Source organism: Sturnus vulgaris, chromosome 6, assembly GCF_052056855.1.
Source record: "Sturnus vulgaris isolate bStuVul1 chromosome 6, bStuVul1.hap1, whole genome shotgun sequence".
In the NCBI taxonomy this organism is placed as follows: domain Eukaryota; kingdom Metazoa; phylum Chordata; class Aves; order Passeriformes; family Sturnidae; genus Sturnus; species Sturnus vulgaris.
In genome coordinates, this window is record NC_142248.1 from 47,244,474 (window position 1) to 47,270,630 (window position 26,157).

A 26,157-nucleotide genomic window follows, 5' to 3' on the forward strand; every position below is an offset into this window, starting at 1 on the left:
GACGTTTGTCCCAAGCTTTGTGCCTGGAGAAGGAGGCAGGGGACAGGTCCTGTCCTGTCCACCAGGTGCAGATGAGGGTCCCCAGTGCAGGCAATGGGATGGGTCACCTCCAGGAGCCAGGAATCTTCATTTTCCATGGAATTCCTCTGGCTCCTGTGTGTTTCCATGGAATCTGAACTCGAGTGGATGTTCAGTCCTTCAACACATTGCTCATGCTTGTGCCTCCTTCAGGGAGCAGGGATCTCTGGGAAAAACATCTCCAATCTCCTTAAAGCTTTAATTCCATTGAATCCTTTGCCAGGAATCTCAGTTTTCCATGGAATTTCTCTGAGTCTGAATGGAGTCTGAATGTCAGTGGATGCTCAATCTTTCACCACATTCCCCATGCTTGTGCCTCTTCAGGTAGCAGGAATCTCTGGGAAAAACATCTCCAATTTAAAAGTTTTAATTCCATTGAATCCTTTGTCAGAAACCTCAGTTTTCCATGGAATTCCTCTGGCTCCTTTGTGTTTCCATGGAGTCTGAATATCAGTGGATGCTCAATCCTTCACCACATTCCTCAAGTTGTGCTCTTCAGGTTGCAGGAATCTCTGGGAAAACCACCCCCAATTTTAAAGCTTTAATTCCACTGAATCCTTGCTCCAGGAATGTTTTCCTCACACAACCACAGCACCCAGTGGTGGAGCTGCCCTGGGCACACCAGGTGACAACTGAGGATGATTCCAGCTCATTCCAAAGAGGAAAATCCCTCAGAGCTCACACCCTGTCCTTGTCCACCCTCGTGTTCATGAGAACTTGGCTGAATTGGTTTTCCCACCCCAAAAATGTCTGTAGAGCAATCCCAATTCCACTGAAGGCGTTTTTCCACCCCAAAGGTGTCTGTAGAACATTCCAAGCCCACTGATTTGGTTTTTCCACCCCAAAAATGTCTGTAGAACATTCCAATCCCACTGAATTAGTTCTTCCAACCCCAAAAGTGTTTATAGAGCAATCCCAATCCCACTGAAGGAGTTTTTCCACTCCAAAAGAATCTATAGAACGTTCCAATCCCACTTAATTGTTTTTTCCACCCCAAAAGTATCTGTAGAACATTCCAAGCCCATCCTTGTGGCCAAGCCAAACACAACAGAATCATTTTTATTTATTCCCTTCTTTTTTGGAGCCCTGGATATTGGGAATTTTGGACTTTCTGTGCTGAACAGGCACTGACCCACAAGAAAACACAGCTTTTGACCTGAGGCTATGGAGAAAGTGTCCAAAATTGAATAATAAAACTGAAATCACTGGTGTGTGTTTTAAATAGAAGTGTGTAATGTCACGTGGTAGAAAATTTAGAATGTAAGGTTTTAAAATATAATAATATGTGGAAAGCAAGATGGAAGTTTTGGGCCAGAGGTTTCTTTTTTCTTCACCTTCTTCCTCATAGGTCTAAGTGGTCCTTTTGTAATTGGATAGAAAATTCCACATTACAAGTCAGGGGTGTGTGGTTATTGGTTAAAAGTAAAAATAATTTAGGTGTCAGTTCTTAATTAGATAGATTAGCCCTTAAAAGGCCTTGTAGAGAAAAAAAATCATCACCATTTTTAGCTTGTTACCTAGAAGTGCTGTAGCATTCACTGTAATATAAATGAGAATTAATAAACATCTGTGTCTGAACATGAAATTCCGTCCCTTGAGCATTTAATCCCGACTCTAACAGGAAAAAAAACCAAACAACCAAACAAAAAACCTCTGGATATTTTTTATTTATGTGCCTCTGCTCTGCTGGATGTTTTTTTATTTATCACACTCTGCTCCTTTTTTTTTTTTTTTTTTTTTTTTCCAGCTCATCTTTGAAGGGATCCGTGGCCCTGGAATCGAAGGGGACATTGCTATTGATGATGTGTCCATTGTGGAAGGAGAGTGTATGAAATCAGACCAACCTGCCAACAGTGAGTGCCTTGTCCCCACAGGTCACTTCCTGCCTTTCCACTTCCCAAATGGATCTTTTCCAGCAGGACAATGGTTCTTCTCTTGGGTTCAGCTGCGAGGTTTCAAGTGGAATTCCTTGGGAATGCTTTGCTGGGATGGGGAGGTGCTGGATGGGTGAGGCTGAGTTGGATTTGAGATGCTCAGGCAGAAAAAACGACATCAGAACAATGCCCAGGGAGCCCAAACAATGTGGAATCCCTGAAAATCCCAGCTGTGATTCCCTGAGGGCTCTGTCCCATCCCTCACCCTGTGAGTGCATTTAAACAGAGGTAACGACACAGCCAGCTGGATTTTCATCCCATTCCTGCTCCATCCAACTGGTGAGGGATGTCCTTGTCCTCCAGTGGTGGGAGGTGACTTTGGAACACTGTGGCAATGCTGAGGGGGCGTGGGAGCCTCTTTAATTCCATTTTTCTCCCCTTTTTGCAGATCTACGATCAGGTGCTGTTGGGCCATTAGCACATATACGACTTCTCCCACTCCTCATCCTCATGTCTGTCTTAAGTCATCAGAGGTGACCTTATCCTGGCAGAGGCTACAAAAGAATCACCAGGCACTGGCATGAAGAAAGAGTCTTTGTAAAATGGACATTTCCAAACAAGCTACCAAAGATTCCTCCACTGACTGACTCGAAAGTTAAATAAATACGTAAATAAATAATAAATAATTAAAAAAAAATATAAAAATTAAAAAATGACAGATTAAGAAAGCACTGGGGACTTGAAAAGGCATTCACGGGAGTGGAACTCACTAAGAACCAAGCTTGAGACCGAGATCTGGCCTAAGGAAGGAAGAGACCTTCAGGTGCTTTTGTGGTCACTGATGAATTCAGCATCATCTGGTTGAACTCTCAGCAAAGAGCTCTAGAAACCCTTGTCAAAGCACAAAGTCACGGCTGGTTTTGTTTCAAATGAATCGTTTGCTTGTTACCATGGAAACCGAATGGCCTGCCAAAAATAAAAAATAAAAAAATAAAAATAAAAAAAAATAAAAAAAAAGAGGAAGGCGAGAAAGGGGAAATACAAACCCAGAGAGAGAGAGAGAAACACCTCACTGTAAACAGGGTACGTGGAGAGCTGGCGTTCATTTTCCCTTCCCGAAGGTTTTTTGGCGTAGAGTTAAACAAATGTCGGCCCTTTGTACTTGGGCTGCCGCCTGCCCTGGAGGATCACCCGCAATCGGAGCTGTTTGCAGACATTTCCCTTTTCATTCCTCACGGCTCTGCTTGGTGACTGTGTGCTGTCTCCTTTTGCATGCATTCCCATCCAGGATGTGCCACCCGGGCTTACATTTGTCACAGGCTTCACTGGGAGTTTGCTCGCGGCCGCTGGAAGATTCCCTCTCCCCTCTCCCCACCGGAGTCATCAGCTCTACGGAAAGTGAAGAAACCAAACCACACCGTCTTTTATAAAATTGCCATGGAAACCAAGTGCCTTCAATGAAACAAGCCTGATTTCAAAAAAAAAAAACGAACAAACAAACAAACAAACAAAAAAAAAAACCACAAAAAAAAGAACAGAGTATATATATATATATATATATATATAAATATATATATAAAAATAAAAATGTAATAACGACGATTTCAACACGGATGCTTTGCGCCGCTTAAAGAGCGCGCGTCGTGCAAACTCTTTTTCTAAACAAACTCTGGAGCCTGGGTGTGCAGGCAAGGAGACGGAGCCGCTTCTGGAGAAGGATGGATGGACCTAAGGTGCCGTGGGATGAGATCCGTGTTTGTGCAGCCTTCCAGACAGCCACGGCCTTTCAGCTTCGTACCCATTCGAAACAGCTCCCGCCGGTGCTGCCGGTGCGAGCGGCACTCGTCGTCGTCGTCGTCGTCGTCGTTTCAGGTTCTCCAGTGGGTCAACCAGAGGAACAAAGGTGGTTCAGACACGCACTCGGTGCAGAAGGTGGTGAAACACGGGATTGGTTTTTTGGTTTTTTTTTTTTTCTTATTCTCCCCCCACCTCTCCGTTGGGATGGGCTCCCGAAATCCGGAGCTCCGGATGCGCCGAGGGGGTTTGTGCCTCTGCCCCGCAGCCAGACTCGGTGCAGAGGGTGGAAGGTTGTTTTGTTATTGTAGCGAAATTCAAACAAACAAACAAACAAACAAACAAAAATTACGTAAAAAAAAAAAAAAAAAAAAAAAAGAAAAAATAATCCACTTTTGCAAGGAAAAGATAAAATAAAATAAAAGCTGTACAAAATGGGTTCGAGCTACCCGAACACGTGCCGCTTTTCCACTGCATTGTAAAGTTCCCTTCCAGTTGGTTATGAAATTTGAAGACCTTTTTCCTTAAATTAGCTCAGCTTTTAACTTCATTTAAAAAAAAAAAAAAAAAAAAAAAGAAAAAAAAAGACTTTTGTCTAAAGGAGAGTATTATTATTATAATTAATATAATTATTATTATTATTCTGTGTTCTCTCGACACCCTAGGATTAAAAACAAAACCTGATATGCAAATAATTGGAGTACAAACGCGAAAACAAACAAAAGATGAGTATAATAATTGCAAAATAAGTATAAAAAGCACAACGAGATGCAGTAAAACAATGACAAGGCTTGATTTTTTTTTATTCTGTAGAGAAATGTTTGTGCAAATTCAGTAATTCCACTGAAGAGATAATTTTCCAGCTCTGTTCAATAAAGCCTCTTTCCAGGTAAGGCAGCCCCGTGGTGCGTGTGTTTGTTGAGGCCCTGGCAGGGCTTTCCTGGCTCAACTGGTGTCAGCTGGAGTTGTACTGGTCCATACTGGTGGTGCTCGGGGGCTGGAGAATTCCCAGGATGCTCTTGGCTCCCCCTGGTTTTTAGGCGGTTTTGGTGTCTTTTTAAGTTCTTGTGCTCGAAAAACAGTGGGAGCTCCAAGCCAGGACATTTTCAGAGAATTCCAGGATGGTTTAGGTTCGGAAGAGACCTTAAAGCTCATGCCTGGAATCACGGAATATTCTGGGTTGGAAGGGACCTACAAAGATCATCGAGTCCAAATCTGAACTGAATGGTCCCTGTGAGGATCAAACCCACAGCCTTGGGGTTATCAGCACCTGCTCTGCTTGGAAGAAAGTGGGAACTCCAAATCTGGATGGACTGTGGGGTTTGGAAGATTGTTGGGAACTCCAAATCTGGATGGACTGTGGGGTTTGGAAGATTGTTGGGAACTCCAAATCTGGATGGACTTGTGGGGTTTGGAAGATTGTTGGGAACTCCAAATCTGGATGGACTTGTGGGGTTTGGAAGATTGTTGGGAACTCCAAATCTGGATGGACTTGTGGGGTTTGGAAGATTGTTGGGAACTCCAAATCTGGATGGACCGTGGGGTTTGGAAGATGGTGGGAACTCCAAATCTGGATGGACCGTGGGGTTTGGAAAACAATGGGAGTTCTGAGTGTGCATGGACCATGGGGTTTGAATGAAAATGGGAAGCTCCAAATCTGGATGGACTATGGGGTTTGGAAAACAGTGGCTCTGACTCTGATGGACCATGGGGTTTGGAAGATGGTGGGAGCTCCAAATTTGGATGGACTCTGTGGTTTGGAAAACAGTGGGAATTCTGAGTCTGATGGACTGGGGGACTTAGAAGAAAGTGGGAACTCCGAGTCTGGATGGTCTGTGGGGTTTAGAAGGAATTGGGAACTGCAGGTCTGGATGGTCTGTGGGGTTTAGATGACAATGGGAACTCAGAGTCTGATGAACTGTGGGGTCTGGAAAGTGTTGGGAATTCTGAGTCTGGATGGACTGTGGGGTTTGACACCCTTAAAAAAAAAAAAAAACAAACCACTGAATTTCCCATTGGAATCTCTGGATTTTAACTGTGGATGGATGGGTGGAGGAGCAGGTCAGGCATGGTGGGACCCCGAGGCAGATTTCCCTTCAGAGGTTGGTGTGTCTTGGAAGTCAGGATCCAAACCTTGCCTTGCATCTTCCCATGGATGTCCCCTGAGAACCACGGAGCTGAGGGGTGACCCAAGAGGATTCTCCAAGGGGGATTTTGGCAGGACTCTCTTTGGAAGGGCTGGGAATCATTTCCACAGAATCCCAGAAGGTTTTGGTTGGAAGGGAACTAAAATCTCATCCCACAGGCAGGGACACCTTCCACAGACCAGGCTGAAGGAAAAGGGGAAGAATTCCATTGCCTTTCAAATTCTTCCCTGCTTGTCCCTCGAATTCCCCTCGAAAATGCAAACCAAACCTTGGATGCCCATTGGAGATGGATTTTCCAGGCACAGAGCAGAGCTCTGGCCACAGGGCTGGCTGCTGGTGGTGGCATGATGGGAACTCTGTGGGAATTTAGGATTTGGGAAGTGCCCTGTGCCTCCCCCCTGTGCTAAAGGACTTGGATGATAAGGAACAGGAGATCCTGCTCCAATGTTTGGATCCCATGCTAAAACTGCAGGCTGAAATCCATGTTTCCTCTTTCCATTTGGATTTTCCTTTCCCTCACTTCCATGGAATATTTGGTAAAGAATTTCCATTGACAAAGACCACAAATGTCTTTTTTCAGGGCAGAATAATCTGTGTGTCCTGAAAATCCCAGGTTTTTGTGGGAAAGGAAATGTATTCCAATGCCTGTTCCTGTTTTATTCTGGGGTGCAGGAGGTGCTGAGAAAAGCAGGATTTCTCTTCCTAATGTTGATTGTAGGAGTAGTTTTATCTTCTTTTACATTCTCAAAATAAAGCACTGAAAAGGAAATGAGATCCTACTCCAGGCCATGAATAAGAAGAACAAATTGAGATATGAATTTTCTACTCTCGATTTTTATTTTATTTCACATTTTGGACTGAAAATGGATGTGAAAATGTTGGATCAGCAATCAAAGGCAGTTGGAACTGGCAGTTCCCTGGAATTTGAAACCGCTCGGATTCAGTTCTGGGGTATCCAACCATGAAATGTCCCTGATGGATTTTTAAACTGGACATCAAATACTGAACTGTGCAGCAACTGAAGTCCTGGGATGTTGGGAAAAGTGGCTGGGTTGGATGGGATGGCTGCAGGAATTCTCTGGGTGTTCCCAAAGCAGAGGAAGGTGGAGCACAGGATGGGTTTTCCAGGTTTTTGCAGTTCTCTCTCAGGCTGGTCTGGGAGGATGAGGATGGCACAGGACAACTTCCCTTTTTCTTTCACAAAGCACATTGAATGTGAAATCATGGAATTGAAGAATTCTGGAGTAGTTTGGGTGAAAGGGACCAAAAATCCCCCCCAGTGCCATGGCAGGGACACCTCCCAGTGTCCCAATGTCCAGCCTGGCCTTGGGCACTGCCAGGGATCCAGGGGCAGCTGCTCAGGACAATCTGAATCCCACATAAAATCATGAAACTCTCGGATCTCACCGTGCCACCACCCCCCCCTCTTCTCCAGCCTGGCCTGGATCCTGGATGGGACACAAGGAGGGATTAAAACATGGATGAGAAGGGAATAAACCCATTCCAATGACACCGTGGATGCACAATTAGGATTTGAAAGCCAGAATTGCCTGGGAATGTAAAATTTCCATTTCATTTGCATCAGGACCTGCTGGTTCCCCCAAAAGTGATGGAGCTGCATCTTCCAGCCTCCAAATATCTGCAAGTCCCAACCTCCACTGATCCCAGAGCTTTTCTTCATATCCACCACTGGAATTCCTGCTGCATCCACCATGGAGATGGAAATGGAATAATCAGTTTTGGGGTGATTGGGATCCCCAGACTTTAAAACAAAATCAATCATCAGCTTCTTGTTAATTTTCTCTTTTCCTGCCTAGTCAGGGCAGTGAATTCCCTTTGTAGGGAGCAGTTCAGGCAGAAGGATCCGATTTTTTTCCATGCTGAGTGGAAAAGGCTTTCCTGGTTTTATTTTGGGAGAATTACCCGCTGGGAATGTTTTTTTTCATATATTGAAGGGTAATTGAAACTCTCTTCCTCCCCTAGAAGTGTGTGATCTATCAGGAAAATGGCTTTTTGGAGCATTTCCATAAAAAAAACCCCAGTTTGGAGTTACAAGCATTCCCTGCCTCTCCATGCTAATAAAGAGACTGGGAGCCGTCTCGAATAATTCTTGGATTTTTCCATAAAACTATCAAAAGCTATAAAAAAGGTGCATTTTACATTTCAAATTCTTTTTTACTTGTTTTATGGAAAACAAGCAGGAATGTTCTCCCCTTTTGGCATGCTGCACCACGACTCTGGTGCCAGTCAGCACGGAAGGAATGAAAGCACTGGATTATCCTCGGGCAAAGGAATTTAGGGACCTGCAGCTCCTGCAATCCCACATTCATGGGATTTGCAGTGTTCCAGAGATTTCTGTCATCTGTCCCTCAACCTGGTGTAGGCAGGGAATTATGGTCTGTATGATACAGGGACAATCATTAATGCAAACACAGGGAATTTGGGATTGTACATCCTGCTGCTCCTTAAATATTAAATATTAAAATATTGTTTCCTTTTCCTTTGGATCTGCCAGACTGGGGAGCTCGAATTCAACTCATCCCAGAATCCCAGAATGGTTTGGGTTGGAATGGACCTTAAATCCCATCCAGTGCCACCCCTTCCATGGGCAGGGACACCTCCCACTCTTCCAGTTTCTCCAAGCCCATCCAGCCTGGCCTTGGATATTTTTTGTGACTTTCAAACTCAAGTGGGAGCAGACTGAGGGAACACCAGAGAACACGAGGGACTCTGTAGGTGTGAGGAGAAATTCCCTCCTCAAATTCCCTAAAACATCCCAGTTCAGCCATGAGCCACCAGTCATTTCCCACTGGGAGCACCACCATGGAATCATGGAATCACTCAGGTCGGGAATTGGCTCCGAGAACATCGAGTCCAACCATGCCCCAACACAGCCAAGGCCACCACTGATCCATGTCCCCAAGTGCCACATCCACAGAGCCCTGAAATCCCTGCAGGGATGGCAATTCCCCCACTGCCCTGGGCAGTTGTTCCAACACCTGACAGTGATAAAATCCATCTCAGATTCCTGATAGGAAACTGAAACCCAGACGGGGCCATTTGTGCTCCCTGTGGGTGGGTCTGGATGGATGGGATGGATGGATCTGTGCATCCTGGCGTGACCTGGCTCCTTGTGTGACACATCCAGGGTTGGATGTCACCTTACAGGACCTATGACAGGTGACTTACAAACAATTTCCTTCCTTTTCCAGTCTCTGTAAGGTTTTGGGTTTGTTTTTTTTTTTCCCACTGAGATAGAGACTGGAATGTCGAGTGCTTGGACAAGTGAATGTTGAGCTTTGCTCACCACCGAGGTCATGGCTACAACTGGAGAAAAATTCCAGCTGATCCCTCGGGATCCAGGATTTTTGCAGGCAACAGATGGGAGGGGAAAAACGGCATCACTGCAACAACCAGGCCTGGGGAAATTTTTGGATGAAGGAACACAAATTCTTGAGTGTAAGAGTGAAGAAGCCTCAGCACCTTCTCAGGAACGCTCGGATCTGCTGCTGCAAGGGGACAAACGTAGTCTTTGTGTCTGTAAATAGCCTATAAATACCTGTACTGGGATGTATTTAATGTAAATAGGATAACGAGGACATTTTAATGATCTCCACTGTTGTACAGAACCCAGACTTGCTCTCTTATTTTCCTACACCCCTCCCCCCTGCTGTAGATTGATTTTGGGTCATTGTTGGGTCTGTATCTGGTTGAGTTCCAAACTGCTCTCACTTTTACCTCAAGGGTTTCATGTTCTTTATGTACATTTTATAAAGAAAAAAAAAAAAAAAGAAACCACTCTGGAATTTTGGGTACCTTTTCCATTGCCAGCTGTATTTTCTGTCTTTTCCAGTGTTTTCTGCTCCTGGGAGGAGGGGAGGGATGGGGTTTGGTTGGGGATTGTTCCTCATTCCACGTGTCCCTGCCTTCCTGGGAGGTGTAAAAATGTGAGAATGTGTTTCCCTGTCCCTCCACTTCTTGTGAAGTATGGAAAAGTCTTAATTAGAGCAGGAAGAGGCTGGGCCACCCTCTTCCCTTCCCTTGACTGGTCCCAGCAGAATTTTTCCACCTTCATGGACAGTTGAGGGTCGAAATCCAATTCTTTGGCTTTCCATAATTTTCATTTAATCCCTGGGAAGAGACCCAAAATGAAGATGTTTGTGCCCTGCCAGAGCAGGACATTCCCAAGAACTCCTCCTGTGCCATGTGGGAATAGAGGGATGGGAACATGGAGATGTCCCAGCACCCCCAGATCCAGCCTGGATCACTGCACCATGATCCCAAATTTCTCCTGCTTGTTGGATGTGTGGTGCAGGGTGTCCATCAGGAATTTTAGGGCTGACATCCATTCCCTGCTGGATATTCCTGTTCTTGTCCAGCTCTTCTACTGGGACTAAATCATAAAATCGTGGAATTGTTTATGTTGGAAAAACCCTTTATGATTCCTCTGGAATTTTTTCTGTGGTGGAAAGTCATGGAGGCTTTTCCCAAGATGGAAAAGGGCAGGGGAAACAGGAAATAAGGAGACAGGAAAATACCTGTCAGTGTGCCCACATATCCCAGTGAATTCCTGAGGGGAAACTCAGAGTTCCCAGACAAGTCTTGCTCTCCACAGGGGGTGACAAAACAGCAACACACCCGAATTTGTACCTTAAAAAAGAGGAATTTTCCCATCTCCTCTTTTTCAGCCTAAAATATCCCATTGGATCTCACAACCTGAAGTCATTCCTCAGGCCATTATCCCAGCCCTGGGATATTCAGGGCTGGAGAACTTTCTTCAATTCCATTGATCTGCTCCACCTTACTCATGGAAAATTCAATTTTGGCTCCACATTGGGCCTGGAAGAGACCCCAGGGCACATCCCATGGATGTGAGCACAGCCTGTGTTATCCACATTTCTGCTGGAATCACAGAATCCCTGAGGATTTGGGTTGGAAAAGACCTTCAAGCTCAGCTTGCCCATGGCCAGGGACCCCTTCCACAATCCCAGGTAGCTCCAAGCCCTGCCCAACCTCCCCTTGGAATTATAACAAATAAATCGGATTTATTCTAACGAATAAATTGGATTTATTCTAACAAATAAATTGGATTTACACCTCAAGACTTGAACCTCTCTCTGTTCCCATCCCACCCAATTCCATAAAGATTTGTGGAAGTTGGGTCACACAATCATCTCAGAAAAAAAAAATGTTTGATTTTGGCCTGGCTTTCCTAAAAAATTCCAAGCCAAACCAGAATTATCCAGTTTGTCTTTGGGATAGATTTTAACAGATTTTTGGACACATGATCTGTGGAAACAGAACCAATTTGGGATAAAAGGAGCTGGGATCGAGCCTGGCCTGTAAAATGCATGGATAAATCAATTCCTGCTCCTGATCCATTGGTAATTTTTGTGGAGTTCAGATATTCCTGCCCTCTGGATGTAGCACTGCCAGGACTGTCAGATTTATCTCCCTTGGGAATATTTTTTTATTCGTGTTGGAGGGTTTTTTGTTTTCTTTTTTTGGCACTTTGCCTTATTTTATTTTATTTTTTTTTCACTGCCAGGAGGCCAGGGGTGTATTTGCAAGGATTAAAGTATTACTGGAGTGGCTCCAGGCCTTTCCTAATCCCCATTATTCCCTTTAATCCCACCACGACACAATGCTTCTCTCACATTGCTTAATTATGCAGGGAAAATTAATAAAAAATAGCTGTAAAATGACATTTTTGAGGAGGGATCTAAATCCCAGTTTCTTTGGGATGCAGCAAAAATTGGTGGTTTTGCTGTGTTCATTAATCCTTGACATTTCCAGCCTAATTCCTCAGGGAACAAGGATTACACAACCTCCTGGGAATTGATTTTTGCAGGATCTCAGGCCTTTCATTTTAATACATCTTGAAATGTGTGTCCCATTTCCAAGGGGCTTGAAGGGCAGTTGGGATCACAGGAACAATTTGGAGGTGGGGTGGGTTTTTTTTTTTTAGGAATGAGGCACTGGATAATGGATTTTTTTTTTTTTTCTTCTGCTCCCTAGGGACTATGAGTTTGTTGGGAATATTTCCTGAGTGGAGAGGATTTGTAGTGATCACCAAAAATCCAGCCAGGAAAAATGCTTGAAGGGGGAGTTCATGGCTCAGGATTTGCCCCTGGATCTCTGGAATTGTCCAAGGCCACGTTGGATTGGGATAATGGGAGATGTCCATGGCAGGGGTGGGATGGGATTGAAGGTCCCTTGGGACCCAAACCAGTCTGGAATTCAATGGAATGCCCTGAAAATGCTGGAATCTCCAATCCTGGGATCCCTGAATTAACCAGTCTGGAATTCATTGGAATGCCCTGAAAATGCTGGAATCTCCAATCCTGGGATCCCTGAATTAACCAGTCTGGAATTCATTGGAATGCCCCGAAAATGCTGGAATCTCCAATCCTGGGATCCCTGAATTAAGGGATATTAAGGAATATTCTCACCATGGAAAGGTGAGAATCCCTTGGAGTTTTATTACCATAATTTTTTTTCCCTTTTTTTTTGCTGCCAGCCTCCTGGAATCAGCGCCCAGCCTCCATCAGGAGCTGAGGATTAGCTGAGGATCGGGCACTGCTAATTACACCGCTAATGAGGTGTTAATCAGGCGCCCTAATGACTCCGGCACCACCTTCCAAAGCCATTCCATGCTCCAGAATCCTGGCAGGGCTCCTGCTCCAGGGATTTTCTCCCTCTGGCATCTGCAGGGAGAGGGAGGAAAGGGATGTGGGAAGGATTCAGGGAGATTTTGCAGAAGAGGAACTGGGAAGGGTCTGGGAAATGTGGGAGGGTCTGGGAAAGGCGTGGGAATGATTGTCCGTGTTTCCCACAATGCAGAAGGAATTCCTCAGCTGCACAATAATTTTTATTCCCAAGTTTTCCTGGATGGACAGGACAAACCACGGCCCTCTGCATTGTCTGGCTGCTTTTCCCAAATTATTTCCTAGGAAATCCCACAGGCAGAGACTTTCTTGTATAAAATATGGAACGGAGTGGAATAGAATGGAATTGTGGAATGGTTGGGGTTGGAAGGATCTTAAATCCCATCCAATTCCATGGCAGGGACACCTCCCACTGTCCCAATGTCCAACCTGGCCTTGGACAATTCCAGGGATCCAGGGGCAGCCACAGCAAATCTGGGAATTCCAGCCCAGCCAGGAATTCCCAATTCCCAACATCCCACCCAAATCTCCCCTTTTCCAGCTAAAAGCCATTCCCTGTGTCCTGTCCCTCCATCCCTTGTCCCCAGTCCATCTCCAGCTCTCCTGGAGCCCCTTTAGGTGCCCTCAGCTCTCCCTGGATCCTTCTCCTCTCCAGGGGAACATTCCCAGCTCTCCCAGCCCGGCTGCTCCATCCCTCAGATGATCCCAGTCCTCTCCATTTGTTCCCAAAAGGATTTTTAAGCTCTGTGCTGCAGCCATGGCATCACTCAAACATTTTCAAGGTTAACACCTGCAGGAACAAGAGCTCCTTGAGCATCCAGAGGCCTTTTTGCTGGGAATTCTGCCTCCACAAGCAATTCCTGGCAGCTTTCCCACGTGGTTTTGGGACACCTGGAGTCCTGCAGCCACCCCCAGCCCTCGGAGACAACCCCACTTTGGAGAAAAAAAAAAAAGGTGAAAATCCCAGAATCCTCCTATTTCCCTGGATTTTTTTTTCTGGAAGATTTTATTCTCCAGGGTGGAAGATCCCTCTGGGAGCCGCTGCCATCCCCCCCTCCCAGTGTCCCACCGAGCTTTGCCATCGCTCCCACAGCGCTGTTGTTCCCAAATTTTCATCCCAAGCTCCTCTCGGCGGCCTCAATATCCCCAAAATTGAGCAAACTCCCCGGGATCCGCCTCCCCCAGGATGCTCTGCCCCCGATATTCCCAGGATCGAATCCAGGGGGAATTGCCTTTCCATCATCCCGTGTCCTGATAAAAAAATCTCTTTAATTAAAGCTTTTCTTGATTTCTTTTCCAATCAAATCAAAGCCTTTCTTGTCTCCCCCAGCTTTAGGTCCGTATCGATATTCCTGTGTGTTCCCAGGCAGCAGGGAATGGGAGCAGCAGGAATTTCAGCATTCCAGTTAGGAAGAGCTTTAGGCTCTGGTTTAACCCCAGCCGGGCTCTCTCGGTGCCTCAATCCCCACCCATTAGCAGGGAAAATGATTTAGGAGCGAGTTTTGGAATGTTTTCCTCCATTGCAGCAAAAATAAAGGGTTTGGATTTGTCTCGTTGCAAATTTTCTGCGAGGAGAAAGAAAGAAGGCTCAGGGCGTTATTGACCCTGGAAGGGACATTTTTAACCCTTGGAGGGGACATTTTTAACCCTTGGAGGGGACATTTTTAATCCTTGGAGAGGACAATATTGACCCCTGGAAGGGACATTTTTAACCCCTCAAAACTGACATTATTCACTCTTTGAAAGGGACGTTATTAATTACTTGGAGGAGCATTATTAACCCCTGTAAGGGACATTTTTAACCCTTGGAAGGGACATTTTTAACCTCCTGGAAGTGCCTCTATGGACTCCTTGGAAGGGATATTTTTAACCCTTGGAGGGGACATTTATAACCCCTGGAAGGGACATTATTAACCCTTGGAAGGGACAGTTTTGGTCCCCTGGAAGGGACATTATTAATTACTTGAAGGGACATTTTTAACCCCTGGAAGGGATATTTTTAACCCTTGGAAGGGACAATTTTGGTCCCCTGGAAGGGACATTATCAACCCTTGGAAGGGACGTTGTTAACTCTTGGAAGACACATTATTAATTTTTTGAAGGGTAATTTTTAATCTCTTGGAAGGGACACTCCTGACCCTTTGAAAAGGACATTTTTAACCCCTTGAAGGGACATCTTTAACCTCCTGGAAGGGACATTATTAATTCCTGGTAGGGACAATTTTGGTCCCTTGGAAGGGAGATTTTTAATTACTTGGAGGGACATTTTTAACCTCCTGGAAGTGACACCATCAACTTTTTGGAAGGGGCAGTGCAGGGAAGATGGAGAGAGGATTTCCAAGGGATGGAGGGACAGGACCCAGGGAATGGCTCCCAGTGCCAGAGGGCAGGGATGGATGGGATGTTGGGAATTGGGAATTCCTGGCTGGGCTGGAATTCCCAGATTTGCTGTGGCTGCCCCTGGATCCCTGGCAGTGCCCAAGGCCAGGTTGGACATGGGGACAGTGGGAGGTGTCCCTGCCATGGCAGGGGTGACACTTTAAGGTCCCTTCCATCCAAACCATTCCATGATCCTATCATGTTTAAGCTGCACATCCCAAACCCACCCCCAATCCCGCTGAGATTCTGTTGAAATCCATCCCATCCCATCCCATCCCATCATCCCATCCCATCCCATCGTCCCATCCCATCCCATTATCCCATCCCATCCCATTATCCCATCCCATCCCATCCCATCCCATCCCATCCCATCCCATTATCCCATCCCATTATCCCATCCCATTATCCCATCCCATCCCATCCCATCCCATCCCATCCCATCCCATCCCATTATCCCATCCCATCCCATCCCATCCCATTATCCCATCCCATCCCATTATCCCATCCCATTATCCCATCCCATCCCATCCCATCCCATCCCATTATCCCATCCCATCCCATTATCCCATCCCATTATCCCATCCCATTATCCCATCCCATTATCCCATCCCATTATCCCATCCCATCCCATTATCCCATCCCATTATCCCATCCCATCCCATCCCATCCATCCTCCTTGACCTGGGATTTGTCCTCTCCATGACCTCCCACCCAAAGCCTTTCGTTGCCCTGAACCTCTCTGACCCTGTGGGATCTGTGCTGAGGATCCAATCTCCTGCCTCCAGGGAATTGCCAGGAAGGAATTAAAGAATTCCCCTCCAGGCACAGCTGCCTGAGCTCCTCCTGCCTGGGAAAAGCTGAAGCAGCAGGAATTTCCCTCGGGATGGGATGGCTGCCAGGTGTCCTTGTTCCCATTTTCCGGGTGCTTTGGCACATTTGCAGGAGTTTCTAATGGGGATTGTCGGGGCCGGCTCTGCCACTGCTGCCCCTGGGTGTCCCCTGGCACGGAGCAGCTCCTCCTTCAGCACAGAATGAAAGATTTCCACGTCCTGCCCGCCAGGAGAGAGGATTTTGGGGATTCCCAGTGGGGTTTAATGGGCTGTGACGTTCCTGTTACGATCCAGGTGATGGCAGAGTTTAATCTGCTCTTCAGTCAGGGAATTTCTCCTCCCAGCACAAGTTTATTTTTCACGTGAGTAACCAGGCAGGAATTTTTATTTGTGGTGGATAAAGGCAGGAATGTTGTCAGGGAATGTGTGATGCATTCCCAATGGGAATCAGGTTGTTTTTTTTTATAAACCTCTGACACGAGGCCCTGCCCAGCGAGGACATTCCTGGGTGGATTTTTTTTTTAACAGGAAAAGAAGGAATGGCCTCAATCTGTGCCAGGTTGGACACCAGGAGGAATTTCTTCATTAAATATTGGAACAGGATTTTTTTTTCCCGACCTGATTTTTCCCCACTGCTGGGATTTTTTCCCCCATGGATGGCCCAGATTTGGGGACCCAGTGGGGTCACCCCAATCCCCCACGGGCTCCATGGAGGAACTCTCCAGCTCACATCTGTGAGTGTGGCTCTGCCTCCATCATTCCATGGCCGAGTTTCCTGGGAAATCTGTCTGCTGGCAGCTTCATCCAGGTTTTCCTCACCACTTCTGGTCAGGCTGAGAGGGATAAGTTGGAAAACCTCGTGTCCAGCCTGCTCTGGTGGCTGAGGTGGATCTTCCTGGGAGAGGAGGTGAAGTGAGGGATCCTCGTGCCAGGAGGTGAAATCGTGGCAAGAGAATTCATGGAATGGTTCTGATTGGAAGGGATCCCAGTGGATGATCTGGTCCCAGCTCCCTGCTCCAGCAGAGCCATCCCAGAGCACCCAGCCCAGAATATTCCCTGATTTTTTCCAATGATGCCGTAGGATGACTCTGAATTGTGCTGAGAAATATTTTGTTTTTAGGACAAGATATTTTCAGGCTTTTCCAGCCTCTCCACAGCACAGGAAGGAGCTGGAGCTGTTGGAATGAATTCCAGAGGAGACACCAGGATGATCCAAGGGATGGAAGAGCTCTGCTGGGAAAGGCTGGGAGAGCTGGGAATGTTCCCCTGGAGAGGAGAAGGATCCAGGGAGAGCTGAGGGCACCTAAAGGGGCTCCAGGAGAGCTGGAGAGGGACTGGGGACAAGGGATGGAGGGACAGGACACAGGGAATGGCTTTTAGAAGGAAAAGGATGAATTTAGGTTGGATTTATGGAAGGAATTCCTGGCTGGGCTGGAATTCCCAGAGTGGATCCCTGGAATTCCCAGGGCCAGGTTGGACTTTGGGGACAGTGGGAGGTGTCCCTGCCTGGTCTTTTCCAACTTTAATGATTCCATGGTTTTAAAACTGAATTATTCCATTGGGAAAGAGTATGGAAATGTGTATTGGGAAGAGCTTGCCACACTTCAGGTCAGTTATTGGAATTATTAGAATCCTGGATCTACTTATTACAAATTATTGTATTACTTTAGTTATTAGCATTCTCTATCATTATTAGTAACATCAGAGTTATTAATATCTATTAGTTGAATTAATGAAATTTTAATTAATTATATTAATTATTATTAAGAGCATGCAGTCTGGAGAGAATTTGTTGGCTCCAGGGGATGGTCACAGTTGGGGAATCTGAACTCCTTGAGAGCTCCCTCTGCATTCCTGGAAAAACCCAACTTCAAATCCTGGGAAATTTCCACCCCAACCCCACTGCAGGCAAAGATTCTGATCCAAATTCCCAGCCAGGATCTGATATTCCAGGTTTATCCTCAGGGATTGGTGACAGAATCCTACACAGCTCTGAGGGCTTCCAGGGGATGGTTACAGGCTGGAAAATTGGGAATTCTTTCATGCACACAATTGCTGCTCCTGGGATGGTATCCAGGGTCCTGCTGAGTCCTGGATTTGGGAATATTCCCTGCTTGGAGCTCCCCACAAAGTTCTCTTCATTAAAAGGTGGGACCCCAAGCAGTGATCCCCAAACTGCTCCAATTTGGATTTTCCCAGGTGGAGGAGAGCCCGGGAATCCCTGGAATTTCAGGAATTGCTGAATCCTCGCTGCCTTTCCATCAGCACAGGGACAGACACAACTCCCAGAGCCCAGGAGAGCCAGAGAGGGAATTTTAGAGAGGATGGAAAGAGAAAATCCATCCCTCCCTGGTTTGGTTTAATTTCATTCTGGTTTTTGGCCAACGTGCTAAATAATGTTTTGATTTTAGTTTGGATTTGCTAATTTAAATACGTTTGGTTTTTGTTGTGAGACAGAATTAGGAGCAAAAGCAAGGCAGGTTTAAAACTTAAGAGGGCGTAAAAAAGGAATTTATTAACTGCACAAACAAAGGGAAAAAAACAAATTTAGAATAAGATTTTTTAGACTATTTTTTCTTTCCCTCTCTTAACTTTTATATAACAAAACAAACGTACAACAATTATTTCAGTCAGTTTCTAACTCAGCCTTTTTTAGTTCACTTTTGGAGACAGAATCCTTTTTCTTTTTGAAGGGATTTTTTTTACAAGAAGGAAGAAAACAATTTTTTTTTCGTGGCTTTATTTTTAAGATTTGTATCTGTAATCGTGATACTTTTTTTTTTAATTCATAGTTTTAAAAAAAAAACCCAACAACTTTTTTTTTTTTTTCCCTGAGCTTCTTCTCAAATGGACCAGGCAGAGAAAAGTGAAAATTCCCAAAATTTTATTGGATTGTGTGCCTGAGGTATTGCAGCATTTCCCTTCCCTGCTGCTAAATTCCCAAAGGAAAATCCCTGCTAGGAAAAGATTTTTTTTTTTTTTTTTTCTCCAGCCAATTTTCAGTGGGACTCAGCAAAATGTTTGAAATGTTTTAATGACAGATTCCTGCTTTTATTTCTGCTGAGGAGGCTGAGGCTGGAGACAGCTCATGGATCAGCAGGAATTGCAGGGCTCATCAATAAACCAGGACTAAATGGGATTTTTATTAAAAAATAGATTTTTTTTTTTCTTTTTTTTACTTGCTGGAGATTTGGTTTTTTAAATCAAAAGGAAAGGGATAAAAGCATCCATTAATTCAGCCTCGTGATGACCTCAGCAGAGGGAATTAAAAGGAGAAATAAGAGGATAAAATGTGCTTTTTTTTCTCCATGTATTTGTGAAATTCCTCGAGTTTTTTAGGATTTCTAAGGCCAGGAAGGTGTGATGAGAATTCCTGGCTTTTCCTTATCACTCCAGATTAGACTTGGAACAAATAAATAGAAAATTATAGATAATTCCTGTTATTTCCTGAAGCAACAAAAATTCCCCCACTCCACAGCGTCCCATAAATTGTCCCTTAAATAAAGACCAAGCATTCCCTCAGACTGACACAATTCCCAATTTTTCTGCCTTCCTGTGCAATTCTAATCCTCCCTCAGCATGAAAAAAAATCCAAGAAATTATTTTGTCACAGCCCAGGAGGAGCTCTGACTTCGAAGCTTCTCAGAAAAGGAAATTAAAAGATCCAAGGGAAAAAAATTTTAGGAATAATTTTAAGAAGGTAAAGGAGAACAAAATTCCCACCTGGCTCCAAATTCCTGCCAGGAATTGTAGGAAATAAATGGAATTCCTTTCTCTGACATTGCAAATGATGGGAAGAGGAAAAAAACATCTCAGGATTTTTATTTTCCAAAATTTTGGATCCTAAATTCCAATATATTTGTGTAAGAAAATTGGAGGAATATATTCCAGGGCGAAATATGGAAACAATATCGGCAATCATTTGGCTTTTCAGGGATTTTTTTTTTTTTTCAAACTTGGAAAAACGGTTTCTAGTGGGATTTACCTGGTGGCACCGAGAAAACAGAATTAGGAAATTGCCAAGTCAATCCTACCCAAAATTCCTGGGCGTGGCCCTTTTCCAGGTCCCAGGATGTGAGGCCAGGACTCCCCCAGAACCCAGCAGGGATTGTTTAATTTATGTGGGGGGTTGTGACATCACTGTGATGTCATCGCTGCTCCAAATTACATCCACGGGGGGTTAGTGAGGAAAAATAGATGGAAAAAAAAATCAGGGAAGTGGAAATGAGATTAAAAATATCCTGGTGGATTCTGTCCTGGGAAAAGCAGAGTGACTTCTGTCCTAAATTAGGGATAAAAGGGACGAGATTCCCGAAGTTCCAGTTGGAATTCAGGGCCTGCAGGGGCTCCAGAGAGATTTGGGTGGGATCTTGGGAAGGAATTCCTGGCTGGGAGGAGTCTCAGCCATGGAATATTTGCCTTGAAGCAGCAAATAGAAAATCAATCCAGAATTGCTGGGCAAGCACCAGGAGCAGGAAGGTCATTCCCACTCTCCATGGTGTTCCTTTTTTTCCTTTTCCTTTTTTTCCTTTTGTTCCTTTTCCTTTTGCCTCCTTTCCTTTCCTTTCCTTTCCTTTCCTTTCCTTTCCTTTCCTTTCCTTTCCTTTCCTTTCCTTTCCTTTCCTTTCCTTTCTTTCCTTTCCTTTCCTTTCCTTTCCTTTCCTTTCCTTTCCTTTCCTTTCCTTTCCTTTCCTTTCCTTTCCTTTCCTTTCCTTTCCTTTCCTTTCCTTTCCTTTCCTTTCCTTTCCTTTCCTTTCCTTTCCTTTCCTTTCCTTTCCTTTCCTTCCCTTCCCTTCCCTTCCCTTCCTTTTTTTTCACAATTCCAGTTCTTTTCCAGGCTGGATGAATTTGGAACAGCGTGAGGGAGCTGAGAATGAAATGTGGGAACGAGGAGGTTGGGAATGGTTGGGATTTCCATGGAGGAATTCAAGAACTTCAGGGATTCTGCTCCTCTGCCTTCCAGGTGAGATCCCAGCTGGAATTCTGCATCCAGCACAGGGAGGAGCTGGAGCTGCAGGAGGGATCCAGGATGGTCACAGGGATGGAGCAGCTCTGCTGGGAGAGCTGGGAATGTTCCCCTGGACAGGAGAATTTGGGGTGACAGTGCCTGAAGGATCCCACAGGAGAGATGGAGAGAGGGAATTTCTGAGAGCAAGGAGAAAAAAAAAAAAAAAAAAAAAAAAAATCCAGGATAGAAGATAGAAGTGGCTGGATGGATGCAGAATTCCAGCTGGGATCTGACCAGGGATGGAGCAGCTTGGAAATGTTCCCCTGGACAGGAGAATTTGGGGGTGACACAATTGTGACCTTCCAGGACCTGAAGGATCCTACAGGACCCATGGAAAGGGACAATTCCCAAGGGCAAGGCAGCTAAAGCCAGGATTAAAAGTGGGAAAGCCACGGGAAATGAACCTGGATGTCCCAACCCCCCAATGTAAACATTTCCAACATCCCATTAAATGGAGCCATTCCAGTTTTCCATGGCTGAGGGTTTATTAAGGTGTAACTAAAATATTTCTGGGCTATTTCCCTTCTCTTTCTCACCTGAAAAGTCATTTCCAGGGAATGAACAGCAATGCTGCATTCCATGGGAGCTCTGACTCCCGGGATTTCTTATTATTTGCAGGGAAAAGAAAAATAAAATCATTTTCCCGGCTGGAGCTGGGTGGTTTCATCCCAGAAAATTTATTTTTTTTTTTTTATTATTTTTTTTTTATTTTTTCCATTTTTCTTCTCAGCAGTTCCCAGGAATGTAAAAGGACAAAACAATTCTGATACAATGGAGCTGCTGGAATTATTCCTGCCAGGGGGGACTTTATGGAAATCTCTGCTTTGGAGGAGGTTTTGGGAATGGCAGAACATCAAAAACGAGTGGGAATTTTGCCTCCAATGCTGCCTGAAATCCTCTGGAATTATCCGTGGATTTTCTCCCCAAAACGCAAATTAAAATGCAATTGTTTGTTCGTTACCTACCCAAATGCAAATGATAAATAAATGGGGATAAATAAATAAATTTGGGATCAATTGGATTCCCTCAGATCCCTGGGATTGGCCCAACCTCCAATCTCCCAGCCTGAGCTGGAATTTTTTTACAAAGCTAAAGCTGGGAATATTTCAATTAAAAAAAAATAAAATTAAATTGTAATTTTTAAAATTAATAATTATGGTATTGATACAGAAAGGAGGCAGGCCCTGGAAAAGCAGCTGGGCTCAGCCTAAGCAGCACAGGGCAGAAGATTCCCCCCAAAAAAAATCCTGGAATTTACACAGTGCCTGGTGTGGAATAAAGCACAGGCAAAGCTGTTCCAGAGAATCCAGCATCAATTTTCAACAGAGAGAAAATTCCATTTCAATAAACACAAACCATATCAGTTATTTATTTTCTTTTTTTTCTATGGAATTCCAGACTGGAATGGGTTGGAAAAACCTAAAATCCCATTCCTCCCACATTCCCAGGATGTCCAACCTGGACAAAACTTAGGAAATGTCGGGGAAAAAAAAACAAACTGAGATTTTTTTTTAATTTTTTTTTGTAGCTGCAGGAAAAATCTCAGGAAGTCTGGAGGGAAAAATTCCCATTTCTAGGGAAAAAGGAGAATTATTGCAGCTCTGCTGGGCTGGGATAAACTGGGAAAATGGGAAGAGGTTTCATTGGAATTAAACCTCAAATTTAATTAATTAAACCCCAAATTAATTAAACCCCAAATTAATTTTAAACCCCAAACCCACGCTCAGTCCAACCCCAGCTGGTAATTCTGGGTACAGTGGAATAAACTTTGTTGTTCAACCTTAGACTGAGTCTAAAATTAAATCAGAGAAAATGATAATTTTTTTAATAATTTCTGGGGGTTTTTTTGTACATAAATCAACCCCATGCTCTCTCAGCTGCACTGAGGTTTAAATTTAATTTTTTTTTTTGTGCATAAATCGGCCCCCACGTTCTGCTCCCTCATCTCAGGTGCAGAGTGAGGGATTTTGGTGGAGGTGAATTCAGAAATTTTAATTTTTTTTTTTTTACTTAAATCAACCCCAAGTTTTGCTCATTTGAGGGGTTTTGGGGGAGCTGACTTCAAAAAAATTTGAATTTTTTTGTACATAAATCAACGCAATGCTCTGTCACTCATCTCAGGTGCACAGAGATTTGGTGGAGTTGAATTCAAAAATTTGAATTTTTTTTTTTGTACATAAATCAACCCCCAGGCTCTGCTCGCTCATCTCAGGTGCAGTGAGGGAATTTGTGGAGCTAAATTCAGAAATTTAAATATTTTATGTACATAAATCAACCCCACGTTCTGCTGACTCATCTCAGGTGCAGAGAGAGGGATTTTGGTGCAGCTGAATTCAGAAATTTGAATTTTTTTTTGTGCATAAATCAACCCCACGCTCTCTAATTTATCTCAGGTGGATTGGAAAAATGAGCTCTGCTGCAAGGAAAAAACAGGGAAAAAATGTTTTCCTTGGGAAATTTCCTTTTTTTCCTGGGAATTGGGTGAGACCTCGGGGGTGGCGTGGAGCAGAAATGGTGCAGAGCCCAGGACTGGGCTGAGAAATAAAAATAAAAAATAAAAAATTAAAATTAAAATGACAGAAAAATAAAAGTAAAAATAAAAGTAAAAAGAATAAAAATAAAAATAAAAATTAAAATTAAAATTAAAGAAAATTTAAATTAAATAAAATAAAAATTTAAAAAATAAAAATAAAAATAAAAATAAAAATAAAAATAAAAATAAACATAAAAATAAACATAAAAATAAAAATAAAAATAAAAATAAAAATAAAAATAAAAATAAAAATAAAAATAAAAATAAAAGAAAATGAAAATTAGAATAAGAATAAGAATAAAAATAAAAAATAAAAATCTTCCATTTCAGTTCTCAACGACCTGAAAATAAATATCTCAATAAGCTCATCTTGGATATTTGGAGAAGGGTGAAATTCCCAGAGATCATTTCAGTGCGGGAGGAACAATTTTTCATTCAGCTGGAATGAAATCCCTGGGGGGGAAAAAAAAAAAATTAAAAATCTTCTGCTGCCAGCAGCAGGGAATGAGGAAGGAGCTGGATTTTAGGAGAGGATCAAATGTCCAGCCTGGTCTCAGGGTCAGCCTAATTTTAAAATTCTATTTTTAATTTTTTTTTTTTGTAGTTCCCTGTACATTTTTTCCAAGTTTTTTTTTTTTTTCCAAGGAAGAGACTGCAAGGACAAAAAGGGAAATTTCACAATAATTTTTGTGTATTCCAGAGGGAATTCTCCATTGGAAGCTGCTCCAGCTTCTTGACATTAAGATTTTGTAAGAGTGTGCTGGGCTTTGCACCATTAATTAATTAGTGATTGGTCATTAATTTCATCTGATTTCCCTCAGAGCCAGGATTAATTAATCACGATTGAGGTGATTCTCGTGTTCAGGGTTGGATGTTTATTGTATTTTATCAGAAATTACAGAAAGTGTGACAGCACCTCCAGCTCCTGGCTGGAAGTGGGGAAATGGCCCCAGCTGAGGCTGCTCCGAGGCCTTTGAAAGCCAAACAAACCAATAAAAGCTGAACCCCTCCATTATTGATCCTTGTGACCCAATCATGGATTCCCAGCACCCTCAGAGTGACACTGAGCAACCAAAGGTCACTGCCCGAGTTCTGGGAGGAGGAAGAAGGAGAAGGAGAAGAAGAAGAAGAAGAAGAAGAAGAAAAAGAAGAAGAAAAAGAAAAAGAAGAAAAGAAGAAGAAGAAGAAGAAGAAGAAGAAGAAGAAGAAAAAGAAGAAGAAGAAGAAGAAAAGAAGAAGAAGAAGAAAAAGAAGAAGAAGAAGAAGAAAAGAAGAAGAAGAAAAAGAAGAAAAAGAAGAAGAAGAAGAAGAAGAAGAAGAAGAAGAAGAAGAAAAAGAAGAAGAAGAAGAAGAAGAAGAAGAAGAAAAGAAAAAGGAGAAGAAGGAGAAGAAGAAGGAGAAGAAGAAGAAGAAGAAAAGGAGAAGAAGAAGAAGAAGAAGAAAGAAAAAGACACCACCCCAAATTCTCCATCTTGTCCCACATCCACCCCTGTACTGTAAAAACCTCAAATTTAAAACCCAGTGAAAACACACACACCTGACCCACTGCACATTGGTGATTTCTAACTCATTATTTATATTTATATTTATGTTTATATTTATATTTATATTTATATTTATATTTATATTTATATTTATATTTATATTTATATTTATATTTACATTTACATTTATATTCATATTTATTTGTATTTGTATATTTATATGTATTTGTATATTTATATTTATAGAGATATTTATATTTATAGAGATATTTATAGAGATATTTATTTTTATATTTTTATTTTTATATATTCACATTTCCAAGGTTCCAGTGTTTTCCAGGGGGTGTCTGTACCTGGAAGCACAGAAAGTTCCAAAACTCCAAATTCTTGAGATCCAACAGATTTTTAGTCCAGGATCTATTCAGGAAGGAATTGCAGGCTGGGAGGGTGGGGAGGTCCAGAGAAATTGGGAATTCCTCATCCCTGGAATGTCCAAGGCCAGGTTGGGCACCCTGGGATGGTGGAAAATGTTGGGTTGGAGCTGGATGGGCTTTGAGGGTCCCAAACCATTCCGTGAAACCAAAAAAAAAAAAAATCCAAAAATGCCATTGGAAGGACACTCCAGCCTATTGGGAAATCTGTGTGTGTGTGTGACAAAGAAAAATCTGGAATATTGGGATTTATCCAGCAGAATTCCAATCGAAATTTGCCAGAACAATCGGTGCAGTTCCCAGCGTGAAACACAATTTGTAACACATTAAAAATCCTGACAAGCTCCATCTGCTCCAATTCGGCTTCCCCATAATTTAATTATGTTTCCCATCATTTAATTAGCCCAGGTATCCGTGCCTGAGTCATTCCCAGCACCAGGAAAAATGGGATTTATCAGCAGGGACCTCCAGGAATTTTTTGGGGGTTTTTTTGGGTTTTTTTTGTTTTTTTTTTGTTTTTTTCCTGAAATTTAGATTTGTATTTTGACAATCTCCACCTGGGCCACTGTAATCCCATTTTTTGGGGTGCATTTCTTGTATTTCAGGGAAGTTACGATTTTCATTTGAGGAGTGGGAGCAGCTTTATAAAATCTTGGCCAAGCGTGGAATTCCATGGAGTCAACAGAGCTGCGTTTCCTACAAATAAATCCGGATTTTTTTCCAACCACCACCAACATTCCCTGGGCTCTGCCAGGGCTGATCCTGTCAATATTCCTGATATCTCTGCAAATATCAGGAAAAAAACAATAGAAATCAATGAATGGTCACAAAGAAATAATTAATAAATACATAAATCGTCGCAAATAATAAATAATTAAATTAATTCATTAATTGATAGGCACAAAGGCAGATAAATAAGTGAAGAAATGAA

General features: G+C 43.4%; 1 protein-coding gene across 1 annotated transcript in view; it reads left to right on the forward strand.

Annotated features, from left to right (window-relative positions):
- MDGA2 (MAM domain containing glycosylphosphatidylinositol anchor 2) overlaps positions 1–4,643 on the forward strand; it is a 191,026-nt gene extending 186,383 nt beyond the window's left edge. The window contains exons 16-17 of the mRNA XM_088166465.1: positions 1,826–1,931; positions 2,401–4,643. Of these exons, the coding sequence (XP_088022591.1) occupies positions 1,826–1,931; positions 2,401–2,489 (195 nt within the window). The 3' untranslated portion in view covers positions 2,490–4,643. The remainder of the gene's footprint in view (positions 1–1,825; positions 1,932–2,400) is intronic.
- Positions 4,644–26,157: the final 21,514 nt, after the last annotated feature.